This window comes from Antechinus flavipes, chromosome 3 (assembly GCF_016432865.1).
Source record: "Antechinus flavipes isolate AdamAnt ecotype Samford, QLD, Australia chromosome 3, AdamAnt_v2, whole genome shotgun sequence".
Lineage (NCBI taxonomy): Eukaryota > Metazoa > Chordata > Mammalia > Dasyuromorphia > Dasyuridae > Antechinus > Antechinus flavipes.
This window is the reverse complement of record NC_067400.1, coordinates 314,557,170-314,572,252: the sequence shown is the minus strand read 5'-3', so window position 1 is coordinate 314,572,252 and position 15,083 is coordinate 314,557,170. Positions and strand designations below refer to the sequence as shown.

At 32.6% G+C, this 15,083-nt stretch overlaps 1 protein-coding gene across 5 annotated transcripts in view; it reads left to right on the top strand.

Moving 5' to 3' along the window:
• The window catches only part of GSK3B (glycogen synthase kinase 3 beta), a 231,044-nt gene that overhangs the window by 193,227 nt on the left and 22,734 nt on the right, over window positions 1–15,083 (top strand). For 4 of the 5 annotated variants that reach the window (XM_051985355.1, XM_051985354.1, XM_051985353.1 and 1 more), the window contains one exon: window positions 6,153–6,251. In XM_051985355.1, coding sequence (XP_051841315.1) covers window positions 6,153–6,251 — 99 coding nt within the window. Of the gene's footprint in view, window positions 1–6,152; window positions 6,252–9,792; window positions 10,322–15,083 lie in introns of those variants that run through there. The other variant, XM_051985356.1, reaches the window with a different exon arrangement.

Genomic DNA, 15,083 nt, shown 5'->3' with positions numbered 1-15,083 from the left:
TAAATAATTATAAGATCATTTTCGAAATGAAAGAACACAAAATGGGTAAATCAGGAAAAGTTTCCAAAAAGTAGTATACCTACGCTGAGCCTTCAAAGAGAATTAAGAATTCTAAGAGAGTTAGGAAGGCAAGTGCGTTCCAATCCCAAGGAATAGCTTATACCTAAATACAGAGAGGAGTTGAAAAAAGTATATCAAGTCCAATGAACAGTTTAGACAGTAGTTTCTGAGAATTTGACAGTGATTTGAAGACTGAAAACAATATGAAAAATGGTGTCATTGAGGAGATGGCGGGATCAGGTAAAGGATATGTTTGGTTTTTAAAGCTTGAAGGAAACCTGTACATATATGTAGGCATTAAAAATATTGATAATAAAGAAATAGAGACATGATGAGAAGGAAAGAAAAGAAGAAGCAGAGTTTAAGAGGCAATAAGAGGAAATGAGATAAATTTTTATTGTTTCTGTTAAGAAATAAATAAGATAATAGCCTCTTTTCTAAAAGAGCTTATAGTCTCATGGGAGAAAAAAATCGGCTCTGTGATAAGTACCATATTAAGTGGTAAGAGCAAAATTCTGTGACAAGCAATGGAAAACACATTTCTTGCTGAGAAGATTGAATAAAGCTTCATTGTATAGGACATTTGAGCGAAGAGTAACAAAGTATGATAAAAAGGAAAAGTTTCAGAGGCAAGAAAAGGCAATGTAAATTTGGGGAAGAACAAGTAGTCCATTCGGATTAAAGCATAAATTATATGCAGGAGAATATTAGATGATTAAAGTGAAAAGGTAGATTAGGAGCAGATTTTACAGGCCCTTGAAAGTAAATGGATTGTGGCACTAAAAGGTTGTGTCCATGCATGGATATGGAAGGATCAGCATTGTGGGATTTCTGCTTTCATATTATCTTGTGAGAAAGCTCACAGATATTAAATAATTGTTATAGTTAATTCTAGAATTATCTGATAAATTGCAGGCAAATAAATTACTAATGTTATATGCATATAATCCAGAACTTTTGAAGACACTCCAGTGAAATGAGATAAATGACATATGTTTTGAAAAAACTAAAGAATATTGACTAAACACTTCACAAATGAATATTACAGAAAGAGCTTGCTTCCAGATCGCTAGTATGATTTTTATCCATAAAAAAGTTTTCAGAGAAAGACCTGGAAACCATAAACCCATGAATTTTATTTGCACTCCATGTAACTGGAAGAGTAGAAATGCTGAACTTTCAAACAAAAACAATTTATAACAACAAAAAAAAAGGCAATATTTTTGTAAGAAATCATACCTGCCTATCTGATCTTCCAGAGCTCCCTTTGAGAGGAATACATAATTACTGGCGGAGGGAAACCAATAGGTATAATATATTTAACATTAAAAAGGTTTCATAAACTAAAACTGTTCTCTAAACAAATCTGCATGATTTTCTGGGTTCTTTCCCATTTTCCCAAGACCAAGGAATTGACTTAGAAGTAGGAAACAAATGGTAGGATTCTTGATTATTCTTAAATCATTTTGTTACATTCCCAATAGACTATCTGGATTTTTATGATATCTGGGAAAACTCTTCTGGAATTAAAGTTGATAATATAATGTACTAAGTAGTAAAATGCAAATGAGTGGACATGAATAGCAGAAAGTGAAAGAAAATGTATAAATAGACTGAAATTTTAAAAAATTTATATAAACAATAAGGTACTTTAAAGAAAAGTAATTCAGATTTAGTTTAAATTAATATGAAGTTACAGTGAAAGAAAAGAACATGAGAAGTCATAGATAATTTCCTGAAAACTCAGACTTATTGTACCACTCTAGTCAATGATACCAGCCAAAAACCTGCCTTATAAGGAAATATATTGGTTAAGAGAATTAAGAAAATGTTTCTCAGATCTAGAAATACAATGTGAACCATGTAAACATGTTAACAGAATTGTAGAAGAGAATAAATAATACACCTGTTTTCTGATAATGTTGATAGAATAGAACTATAGAGGATTAAGAAGATGAAAGGAAGCCTTAGGGTGATTTATTGGACAAAGTACTAAACTTGAGAGTTAGGAAATAGGCTTTCCTATTCTTAATAATGTCATTAACTACTAATGCTGTATTGACCTTGAGCTTTTTCTCCAGTCTTGGCTCCACATCTTTAAAAACAAAGGGGCAAAATTAGATGGCCAATAGGTTCCCTTCTAGATCTAAAATTCTGTGGTCAGGGGTTTGCTACAGAACATTGGACTTGCTGTCAAAAGTTCTGAGTTCCAGTCCCAAATTCATCTATTACCAGCTATGATATCTTGGACATATTGCTTTACTTCTCTGAACCTGATTTTCCTTCTCTGTAAATTAGAAGTAGTAATATTTGTACTTTTTCACAAAGGTTAGTTGTAGGATCAATTAAGGTAATAATCAGACAAATAGTAATTGAAAAGTGTTATATAAATATAAGGTTATTATGTTACAGAATAAACAAAATTAGGCCTTCAGGCTTGAACAAGATCTGAAGTAAGATCTGGTTGAAGCCAACATAATTGTAATATAGAGCTAAACAAAGACTTGTTCCCCAGTTTTTGATAAATTACAACTAATCCCCCATAGCATAAAAGAGCAAAATTTACAAATATTATAAAACAAAATTTAACAAAAGAGCATCATCAAGTGTTGTCAAGATGAGCAAATTTTCTAGATAATTAGCCTCCCCATATACAATAAGACTTTTTGTATAATTTTAACTGGGATGGAAATCTTCATAATTATTTACTCCATCATCTCTGCCTTTGTATAGTGAATATAATTAAATTTTTTTCTCGATAAATTAGTGTATTCATTTTATTATTATTATTATTATTTTTTACTAGCAGTTGTCTGTGTTTTACTTTTAGAGCATGTAAAAGCAAACCATAGTACATTGATTGAAAAAAAGTGCTAGATTTAGAGTCAGAGCATCTGAATTCAAATCTAGATCTGTTTGCTTACAACTTCTGTGACCTTGTGTGTATATATATGTCCTTCAGTTAGTTGGACTTTAGTCTCCTCTTCTGTAAAATGAGAGAATTGAACAAAGTAGTTCTTCTAAATTTGTGAACCAAAGAACATCATGCACGTGGTGAATAATTCATGATATTTGAGCCAAATTCCCCCTGCCCAAATTTGTACATAAGCTAGAATGAACTTAAGAGCAAGAATTTAACCCATCCTCAAAATTCTGATTAGCATTAGAAATTAGGAAAAGTTATATCTAATTAGCGAAAAATAGAATAAGAAAGTATAATATGCTTTATAATTAAGTGGCCAAACCTATTCATTAATGATAGAAAAGTTTATCCACATCTACAAATAATAGCATTTCTAAAAACTTTATAAACATATAAAGAGTTTCATAAAAATTTTGATGGATAAAGAAAGAACCACATAATTTGGCTCCCTAATGGTCTCATTCAAGAAAGTGATTAAGCTGAAGACAAGCCATCTAATTCTAGATCTTCAAAAACTTTAAAACAATTAACATGAAGATTATTAGCACTCTGGCCAGTCTTTATTGGATAATCCGATAATTTTAAGGGCTCAAGTATCTATTGACCTTACGTTGTATTTAGAATAAGCCAATTTTTGACAAAAGGAGGGGGGAATATGTTTCTTCCCCATATTTCACATCTTATTTTCTGGAATTCTCGAGCAGAATTCTAGCTCTCTTAACAGTTTTAAAACACCACAGTTTTCACAGACAAAATATTCATACTTGAGGGTGGGATCCAGGAATTTATAAACTGGTTTTATACATACATAAAACCAGTTATATATTTTTTTCTGTTTCTAATGGACATGACATTGTTGGGGTTTTTTGTTGGTGGTTTTGTTTTGTTTTTTTAATATTTGAGGCTTTAAAAGAATTTTTGTTCAAGAATAGGAAGATTTTAGCAGTTCAAAAGCACAGCTTTTACCAAGCATTTTTCTTTTATTTTGCTGTATATTACAATGTAAATTGTCTGCTAAGTTTGTTTAGGAATCTAGTTTATTCAGCAATTTTCCAGAAAAACATGTTCCATTTGTTTTTTAATAGAAGCAAGATGACAGTGAAGTTGTTCACAAGAGTTTAATTTGCTATTTAATTTAAGCATTGATTTGTCTTTTAAAAGTTACTTTTGCTTTTGTTTTATTACACGTTGAAGTTTTATATAATTATATATAAAAATAGTTCAGTCAGTGATAAGGATAAGAGAGCTATAGACAGAAAACTGTGAAGAGAATGAAGGACAACATAGCATTAATGATTATAAAGACAACCAAGGGACTAAATTTAAGTTGTTTAACCATAATCTTCCCAACAAATTGGTTTCTGGAATAATTCACATTTCTGTGGTACTTTAAAGTTTACAGAGTACTTTATTAACATCAAACAGCTTGTGAATTAGTTTAGAGACTGCAAGTTTTAGCACTTCAATTTCATAGATTAGGAAACTGATGCTAAAAAGAGTGAAGAGCTTGTCTAGGAATCTACAACAGGTAAATATAGGAGTCAGGATTATAAAAGCTATGTCCTTCATGATTCTGTGTTCATTGATTATTCCAATACATTATGCTAAACTCCTTTATAATACTGCTGTTGAAAGGAGAGACAATATGTTATGTTAGTGGAACAAATTTAATGTATGATACAATGAATGTTTGCCTATATTATAGAAGCTTTATCTCAGTGACTGTTATGTCCATAATAAAGTATTGGACAGGAACCATCATTTATGATTCCACATGTGCTAGTGCTTATCCATCCAGATCCAGAAGATAGTCAAAACTACAAAGATTCAATAAACATCTGACACGGTCCTCGTGGGAAGATTTTTAGTTGACCAGAAACTGAATGACCTTTGGGGGGTAGGGAAAACCAACATTAGAAGGAAATTGTAACTTGGAACAAAATATAAAGACGTAGCTAACATTAAAAGGGGGGGCAAGCTAATTTAAGAACCAAAATAACAATCTGTTTTCTTTTATCTGTGTTACCCTTAAATTTTTCCTGTGGCTAGATTGGTAACACTTATGATTGAAAATTTTAGATTATTATTCAATATTCAGATGATTTTATAAATGTGTTATTCATGATAATAGAAAATTTTGATTTAAAAATGTTTCTCTCTTTACTGAAATCCAGTGAGGCATTATTTTTTAAATACACAAAGGTCTTGTCTTTGGACAGAAGCCTTGATGCAGTTTTCTATCGAGACACTTTCTACTCGTGTATTTAAAAGGGGCATTGCTGTTTGCTTAAGTGGTCTTTTTAGGAAGACAAGAAGGAAAAATGTCTCTCTCTCTCTGCCCAAGGGAGTAGAAGTTTAATTTTAAGTGAATTTCTTAATGTAAATAGTTGTCATAGGATCATAGATTTAGAGCTAGAGGGGATCTCAAGAGTCCATTCAATCCAATCCTTTTATCATACACATAAAGCAACTAAAGTACAGAAAAGTTAAATGACTTAGCCAGTGTCATATAGCTAGTAAATGTCTGAGGTAGTATTTGAACCCAGGTCTTCCTGACCTCTGGCCAGTGCCCATCCTATCCATATCATTATGTTTCTACCTTCATTATCCTATTTTTTTCCCTAGAATATCAATTACCAATGATTCTCTTTCCTCTCCTAAAAGTAAAATGGCTTTAAATAGATTGTAAAATGTAAAAAGGCATTGGATCTTACCTAAGTCTATTTCCATGTTTCTCAGGAATAACATGAGCTGATGTAAAATCATGTTACTATGAACTGTTTCCTAGTACATTATGCTAAACTCCTTTATAATACTGCTGTCCAATTTTAATGAAATTTAATAACATAAAATTGGAGGGTGAGGAACTGATGGCTATGGGGGAAGAAAGAGGAAAAATTTCTGACATGAACAAATATCCTTGGCAAGTTTATAGCTGGCATTACGGACTTGAAAAGTTTGGGAAACAGTGTCCTCTCTGAATTTATTAAAATTTTATTGTTAATGAAAGGGTACTCTACAGATCGACAAGTGGGTGCTGCCTTTAAATAGGGCATTATATATCCTCAATTGGAAGCATTCTAGAAGTTCTTTGTACAAAAACTATTATCTGCTTATTAACATTCAGGTTATACATGAAATCTAACTGTTCTGTTTTACTTTCCCTTAGAACTGTCAAGTAATCCACCTCTGGCTACAATCCTTATTCCTCCCCATGCTCGGATTCAAGCAGCTGCTTCAACCCCTACAAATGCTACAGCAGCTTCAGGTGAGAAGAGCACATAAGAGTCTTTTTTCTCTCCTCTGCTCCTGAGAGAGTAGAATAGCCTTGTCTGCAATCTTTTCTGAAAGAGAAGAGATGTCCTTTAATTCTGATTCATCTGGTCCTTATCTATATTTGCTTCATTCTGAATATCAGAAGAAACTATAAATGAATTGTTGAAATGAATAAAAAAGGTGCATTATTTTTACTTCATTACTTTCAGATTCGTGATTTTATCAGTATGAATACCGATTTACAGATTGCAACCCTTTCCTCCACACCTTTACATATGGTTTTTAGAGTTTCTGTGATCAAAACATTCGTCGCTGAGTAACCAGCCTTTCAGTGGCTAGCCTCAGCAGAGCTAATTAGGCTCCATTATATGATATTTATATAGAATGTTGTGGCACCATTCTTTAAGAGTTCTGATCAGTGCCATAATATATTAAGGCCTCTGACTAAGAGATTAATGGAGGCTTTTCAGTTTTATATACATATTGTCTGTGTTCTATAAAAACATGTATATATGTATGTAATATCCATGTGCATATGAATGCATCAGAACAAGATGCAGAATGAAGGCTTTTAAACATATGTGTATGTAATACATATGCATCTAAATGTGTATGTACATAATAAACCTGTGGCATATATACACATATGTGTGTGATTCTGTGCATGCATATAAAAACCCTTAATTTTGGAAACCCCAAACAGTTAAGGAACATTTTTTTTAATGACACATCTAATATATCCCTACCCACATTCTCTGCTGGAGATTTATTCCCTATAACAGAGGATGAAAAGGTGAGGAAAGGTAGAGATGGGGTTAGTCTACAAAAATTACTCTCATGTCAAAAAATCTAGCATTTTCTGCAGTTATACAACCATAGTTTACCTCTCCATCTCTGTGACAAAAAGAGGCCAAGTTTGGTCATTTTAATTTTGTAGCATTCCGTTACAGTTACAATTTGGGGAGCAAGAGGAGATTGTTTTTCCTTTCATTTATTATTATAGTGCTATTTTTTTTCCTGTTTCTGCTTATTTCACACAGTATTAGTTCATATAAGTCTCCCTTTTTTTTTTTTTCTTCAGCTTAGATTTTTACCTTAAACCACACTTTTAAAATAATTTCCTGGGTATTGCATATTGACATAAAAGAATTTTAGTTTAATTTACGTTTCAGTTCCTACAATAATACTAGAAAGAATCTGAAAAGAGATAATCCTTTTTCATATCTTAAGAGTAGAATAGCATTTAAGCTGTCCCACGAAGATGAGAATTTAAACCATTCTTAAAGATTCACTTCTGTTCTCTGTTGAAAAGAATTCCACAGCCATCATTCAGGCATTTCCCATCATACACTGGGACATTCTTCTTTGTGGAATTTCTTGTGACTATTGAATGAAATTACATCATAAAGGCTTCTTGGGAGTTTTTTGTTTTTGTTTTTGTTTTTGGAGTGGATTTCATTTTGATCATTAACAAAGAAATTTACTGTCACTTTAACTTCATTTTACAGTTTTGAGAAAAGTAACCTAAGAAAACATAGCCTCCTCTAAAGTATTGTTTCTATTTACTATTTATGTTAGGTGTATGTAGTGTAGCGATTTCTGCAAGTGCTAAAAATGTTGTTAAACATGTTGTCAAGAATTCGATTTAAATGTTTTCAAAAACCCACCCTGAGTTAGATGTTTTTCCGTCTTTAATATAGATTGATTTTATTTCCCAGCAAATATTCTGAAACTTAGTATAAAATCTGTACCTTAGAGCAAAGGGAGATATTTCCTACCTTTTTTTTTTAAAATCAAAAATATAGAAAATTTTAACTTTACACATGAAAGAAACAAAAACCACAGTGCCAGATACATTTAAACAAAGGTTTAAGTCCTATCGTAGCCATCAAAGTGTTCTGGATTTGGAGCCTTAAGACCTACATTCTAGCAAAACTAAGTCTGACCCGTTTTATGCCTAGGAGCAAGTAGTCTCCATGCTCAAGCCTTCTCTAAAATTGGTATAATAATGCTTCTTTTCCTCTCCATCTCACTGTGTTGTTGTGGAGATTAAATGAAATCAAATTACGTAAGGTTAGAGCCAGATGGAACCTTAAAGATTATTTAATTCTTACAAATGATAAAGCTAAAATCTAACTAAGCAAAGTGACTTGTGCATAGCACGTAACCTTACTTTGCAGGATATAATATTCTATCTTTGCAAGTGCATAGAGGGCATTATTGTTGGCGCTGCTGATTTTCACAGACCACCTCAGAATCCATAGCAGAATGGGTACTATAATGATATTAATCTTGCTATTCACTGGGTACTATAGTTGTACAGCTTTTGTGACCTGAAAGAACAGCTGGATAATGTTAAGATTTTGGTAGGTAGCAAACTCAGAAGGCTAGGACTACTCAACAGATTTCCATTAATGCACAAAATCAATTAAGTACATGGTCAGATCTTTTTGCATTAGAAGGCCAATACCACACGAGATGGGTTTTTTTCATTAGTAATCCTTATTTACAGAGAAATCACCTTCTGCCCCCCCTAAATTTCCAACATTTTTTCAGATAAAAAGTTTTTCTTCATTGTCTCATCTTAAATATTGCATATAATTGCTACCATTAAATGACTTTTTGGCCTAAATTTGTTGGAAATGGAAGAGACAGAATGCTGTAGTCTAGCCCACAAACTGGATTGGGTGTTCAAAGCCCTGGGTTTGAATACCAGCTTTATTTGATTATTTCTTGGGTGACCTGTCACAGGTTTTTGCGACTTTTAGTCTCATTTCTTTCATCCATAAAAAAGTTTTACCAGATGATTTCTAAGGCTTTACTAGCTTTAAGTCTTAAAAACCTGTGAACAGTGAGACCTGATTTCATATGGCATAGTAAGTAGAAAGTACTGATCTGTCAGTTAGGAGATACTTGGCTGCTGCAAATCCATTGCTATCTAAACATATAACTTGGACAGATCATTTAATTTTCTTACTACCCCAGGATACTTAGCTTTAAAATGAGGGAGCTGGACTAGTTATCTTAAATCCCATTTAATTGTCAATTCTTTGCTTTTGGTGCTTGCTTTAAGAAACTGGGGTCTAAATCTGCACTAATTCAACATGAAAATATTGAATGACACTGGCAATTCATTCTGAGCATGCAGGACTTCAACAAAAATAAGTTATTCCAATAATGAAATTTAGAATAATGAAAATTGAAGTTAATCATTCATGTTAAAGTTGTATTAATTTAATCAGCAAGCATTTCAGCTTTACATAATGTAGCAGAGAGTGAGAGAACCTGAATTTCAGTTCCAGCAGAGCTGGCAAATCATTGCCTTTCTGGGTTTCAGGTATTTTATCTGTAAAATGAAAGGTTTAAAAAGTTGTTGTCCAAGTTAACTTCCTATTCTAACATTCAATAAGTCTTAAATTATATCATCCAGTTACTCTCACTTCCAGCAAACAGTTTATTATCACTATTTTAAGACGAAATGGTACTATGGAATGAAATTTAATCCATGTTTTGTTTTGTTTTTTTTTTTACAGATGTGGTAATATAGGTTATGGTGTGAAATCCTCCTCACCAAGGGACTTTCTTTTAGAATGCTTTGTATCACCACATAAAAATATTGTTTTCTTTTTTTAAAAGTAAAGCTCTTTAATTTGTGCACACAAAGTCCTCCTCCGGTGCCACCTTAAGGTTTAGAGATGGCCTTGGCCTTGGCTTCTCAAAGTCTATACCAGCAAAGTACAGGCTCTGGCTGATTTCACTCTCCTCCATAGTCCTAGAAATAAGCTTTATTGGCTTTCTGAGATCCATCCTAACCAAGTACAGAGAGGCTCAATACTCATTATTAAATAAGCAGGTCACTTAGTGATAAATTCTTTTTACCATTGCCTTTTTGTATTCTATATATACTTATGAGGTGCCTTTTGTTTCCACTGATACAATGTAAACTTCAGGTCAGTGACAGCTTCATTTTTGTCTCTGCTCTCCCACTGCCCAGCAGAGTAGAAACTTGATGAATCCTTATTGGTTGATATATTGAAGAATAAAAGAACCAAAAACATGCAAGCCACACAGGTGTCTCATTTATACATCCTCAGTACTTTCTTTAAGAATTAGTTTCAAGGACATTGTACATGACAAGCACCCAAAAAAATCACCCCTAAAAGTTTTGGATTTTTTTTTAATGAAGAAAATATTCATTATTGATAAATAATTCCTGAATCATCGCTACCTGTGCAGTCATACCATTGGGTTATTAAAACTAAACTTCCAAATTAACATGAAGCTAGAAAAATGAATAAAACTGCAACTTGACTTATTTACCTTTACCCAAGTTATCAGTGAGAGAGAGGAGAAGAAAGGAGGGAGTTTAAGAGAAAAAGAGACAGAAGGAGGGAAAAATAGAGAGAAAAGGATGATGGAAGGATATTTGTCCTGATTTTAACAGTTTCATTCTAATGTTTAACCATTATAAATCAGTTACTATAATGAAAACAAAATAACTGAAAATCCTCTAACAACGGCAAAGACAACATTTAACTCAAGCAAAGAGATATCAGCCAAAGGCAGCACCAATTCAGATTATAAACTTAATGGTTAAATCTTAAAGAAATGGAAGTTGAAAGATTATGAACAGCACTGCTTCATAAAACAGTGGATAGAAACCCCAATATAAATAAAAGCGATCTGGTGAAAGACCTACATGAGCAAAGTCATAGGGTCACAGATTTAAAATTAGGTAGACTTCTTTTATAGATGAGGGAACTGAGACCTCCAAAAGGGAAATAACTCAACTAGGACACAGCTTCAGCTGTCTGAGGGCAAGATTGAGGCCTAAGTATATTAGATATGATATATCCATAACTATAAATGTCATTGCATAACTATAAATGCATTTTTTTAAACATAATCTTCTCTTTGGCCTGTTTCCAAAGTAAATCTCTCCTAGAGTTTTGTTTTCTCATTGTTTTGCGTTAGGTTCTGTCTTGCTTTTTCATCTTTTTTACTTTTCTGCTAAGAAATCAAAGACCTTGTGTCCTTAGCCTCAAAGTAAAGAGAAAGAAGCCAACATTGCTGCAGTTTAAATTCCATTTATGTAATTACACTTTGTATTGTATTCATTTTCTTCACTTATATGTCACCTCCATTGTAACATAATTAGACCCCCAAATATGGTTTTATTTAGATTTTGCATGAAACTATCAAACTTGGTTATAGAAACACAGCACATGAAACTGTTTCAGAAAAGCTAATTAGCAGCTAAATCTTTACTGCTAAAAAACATGTTCTTTGTTATTAGGCCTAAACATTAATGAATAAATCTTTTCTCTTCAGATAAACATGGGTATACACACACACGTGTGTGTGTATGTGTGTGTGTGTGTATAAATAATCTGACAGCTCAGATTTAAGAAATCGTTAAGGAAAAGAAGGCTTATATTTTAAAATATATTCTGTACATATTTATATTTAGGAAAAAAGAAAAAATAACTTAACAAAAATTATACCATTTCTAGGCCAACTAAAAATCAACCTTGTAAATATACCATTCTGCACTTAGAATTAATTGCAAGCCTAAATCCAAAATTTATAGCATTCTGTGAGTGAGCATGTCCTATGTGTATTTATATGCATGCAGACATTGGTGTGTATATATGACTTTGAGATTGGACTATATAACATCTCAGAAAGTAAATATTATGTTAAGCATAATATTAAATATTAATATCGTGATGGTTATATTAAAAGCCATTTCAAATCTTGACGTGTTCCCTAAGCCCATAGATTGCATAGAAAATAAAAATAATTACAAATTTAAATTTGGAATTTCAAGACTAAACCTATTTTTATTTATTGTAAAAGTTGCTTATGTTACTAAATAAACTCAGTACTTTCCAATATCCAAAGTATCAGAAGGTTATAGAAGTTTCATTTCTGTGAAAAAGGAAAATAACAGTAAGTCTTTGAAAAAACACCCTGTTTTCTCTTAAGAATAGTCTCAATGACAGAAAAACCATTTCAAAATCAATACAACAGTTATTTATTCATTGCCTGCTGTTTGTTCGGTGCTGTCAAGTCAAGGAGACTCAAAAAAAAAAAAAGTCCTATCCTCTAGAGGCCCAATAATCTCATTTGTAAGCAGGCTATCATTAAGTTTCCAAATAACAGGGACAGGTAAATTCAGAGTAGAGAGATATTTACATGGACAAAAATACAGCTGAGAAAGTGTTTACTGAGGAATCAGGATTTGTTGAGTGCTGAAAGATCATAGGATTTATATAATAGAAATTGAGAAGGGCGGAGAATCATTTCATGAACATCAGTCAGCCAGAGTACAAGGGCAAAGCCTAAAAAAAAAAATCTCAAGGAGCTTCCATTCTAACAATCTTCTATTTGAAGTCATTCCAGGCAGAAGACAAAGCAAGTGATGGTGAGGTTTTTTGTTTTTTGTTTTTTTTTTTTTTTTTTTTTTTAATGCCATGAAAATTCAGTAGATGCAAGAAATAATGTTGCTATGAAAATAAGATAGGAAAAATTTGGACAGGTCACTTAAACTCTGAACTTCAATTTCCTCATTTTTAAAATGAAGTGATAACATTTAAGCTATCTACCTATTATATGAGGAAAGTGTTTCATAAACATTGAAACACAATATAAATATGAGCAAGTATTAAGTCAGAGAGACTCATTCAGAAGGTACACTTCAAGTGAGAGAAAATGAGTAACATTTATAAAGATTATAAAACACCTTGCATTTATACTGTCTTATTTAGTTCTTACAATGTAAATAAAATATAATAAAAAGAGTACTGGATATGGAGGTACTGCATCTGACACTCATTAGTTATGTGACTAAGCCAGTCACCTAAACAAGTCTCATTTACAAAATAAAGATAAGCATACTTGAGTGGTTATGGAAAAGGCTTTTATAAATTGTATAACAGAGTAAACTATTGCTTTTTGATGTACATACTATTCCCATTTCATAAGATTTTTTTATTATGTGCCAAACACTATCCCAAGTCCCTTACAAATAGCTTATTTGGTCTCATAGCAGCCCTATAAGGAAGGTACTTTTTTTTTAACCTCCATTTTACAGTTGAGGAAACTAAGCCAGGCAGAGGTCAAATGATTTCCTCAGGGTCCCATAGCTAGGCAGTGTGAGGCTGTTCTGAATCCAGGCCCAGCATTCTTATCTCCTGTGCCATCCTAGGTGTCTTTAGCTAGAAAGTAATAGAAATGAGAATCACAACCCAGTTTTTCTTAAAGTTTAATGTTCTTTTAGCCCCACTATGTTGTCTCAAGAGAATGAGGGCCTAGTTTAGGGTGATAGCCATAAGAACTGAAAGGAAGACCAAGTCTAGGAAAGGAGAGAAAGGAAGAGACATGTACTAAAGTACCTGCCACGTATTGTTTAACCAAATACAGATGTGCTGTGTACTTTTTGCATATAGCATCACATTTGATTTCAGCAACAACCCTGGGAGTTAGATGCAATCATTACCATCATTGTTAGAGTTATAGAAATTGGTGTTAAATGACTTTCCCAGAATTACTCAGCTAATGCCTGAGGCCAGAGTTGAATTCAGGTGCTCCTGATGGCTAGACTTAGCACTGTAGTGAATGTGCTATCATCTGCCTCTAAATCTAGGATGAGAAGGCCAGGGGATAGATCCAAATGATCCTGCAGAGAAAATTGCATTACGTGGCTTTGTAAAATCAATATTTTAGGTTTAATAATTTTACTGAGTGTTGATATTTTCCAAAAGTTATTTTCAATCATAAGTATAAAATATTTGTTATAATTTTCCTTTTAAAAATATCAAGTTCTATTAGTCTTACAGTGCTGCCACTTCCTATTCCATTCCTTATAGAGCTCTCACTTATAGCAAAACAAAATTTCTGCCATGTCTAGAAAACATATACAACATTACAACATTTAAAATGAACCCCCTCTTTGTTGAGAGGAGCAAAATTTGTTTCATCATTAACCCTAACTCCTTGGGATCTATGCCTAGCAGTGAAAAAAGCTGGGGCATAAGATTATGAGCATTTTAGTCTCTTTTCTCATAATAATTCCATTTTGTTTTCTATTACAACAACAATGCATTAGTATACCTGTCTTCCCACAATCACTCCAACATCAACTATTTCCATCTTTTATTACACTCAAAATAATTTGATGGGTGTAGGTCAAACTTCCATTTGCTATAATTTATAAAATAGTTGGTGAGGGAAAGGGGACTTTTGAGAGGGTTTGCATCTTACGGCCTAATTTGTTTATTTAAAAAAATATGTCTGTGGAGTTAGAGTTTAAAGCAGTAAAAAAAAATGGTCAATTTTGGGGGCAGTTTTCTAGTAATTGGTATATATTGAATTTTCTCTTTGGTTTGGAATAATAGAAAGAAACTGGTTAGACCCAGCCCAAACACTTCATATTTCAAAACCTGAAAAAGAAACTGAATTCTCTTTGTTATATATCTTAGAAATTAGACCCTCTTTGAAAATTTTATCAAGCCAGCACTCATCTCTAGCCTTAAATACCTTATCTTGTGAGTCTTATCCTTTCATCTTATTTGTTCCACTAATCCCCAAGCCTGAGCAACTTCTAACCTTAGTTATCTACTAATTCCTGAATCACAAGCCATGAAATCTTTGTTTTATTCACAATAATTTCAAATTGAGCTCTCATAATTACTCAGCAATCATTTTATTCATCCATATCCCTTTTTTGTTCACCATAGCAACTGTTGTAAGCCTACTCCTATCTCCTTAAATCCTCAACTTGACCTTCAGCTTTCTTTTTAAATAAATTTCACTTCCTACA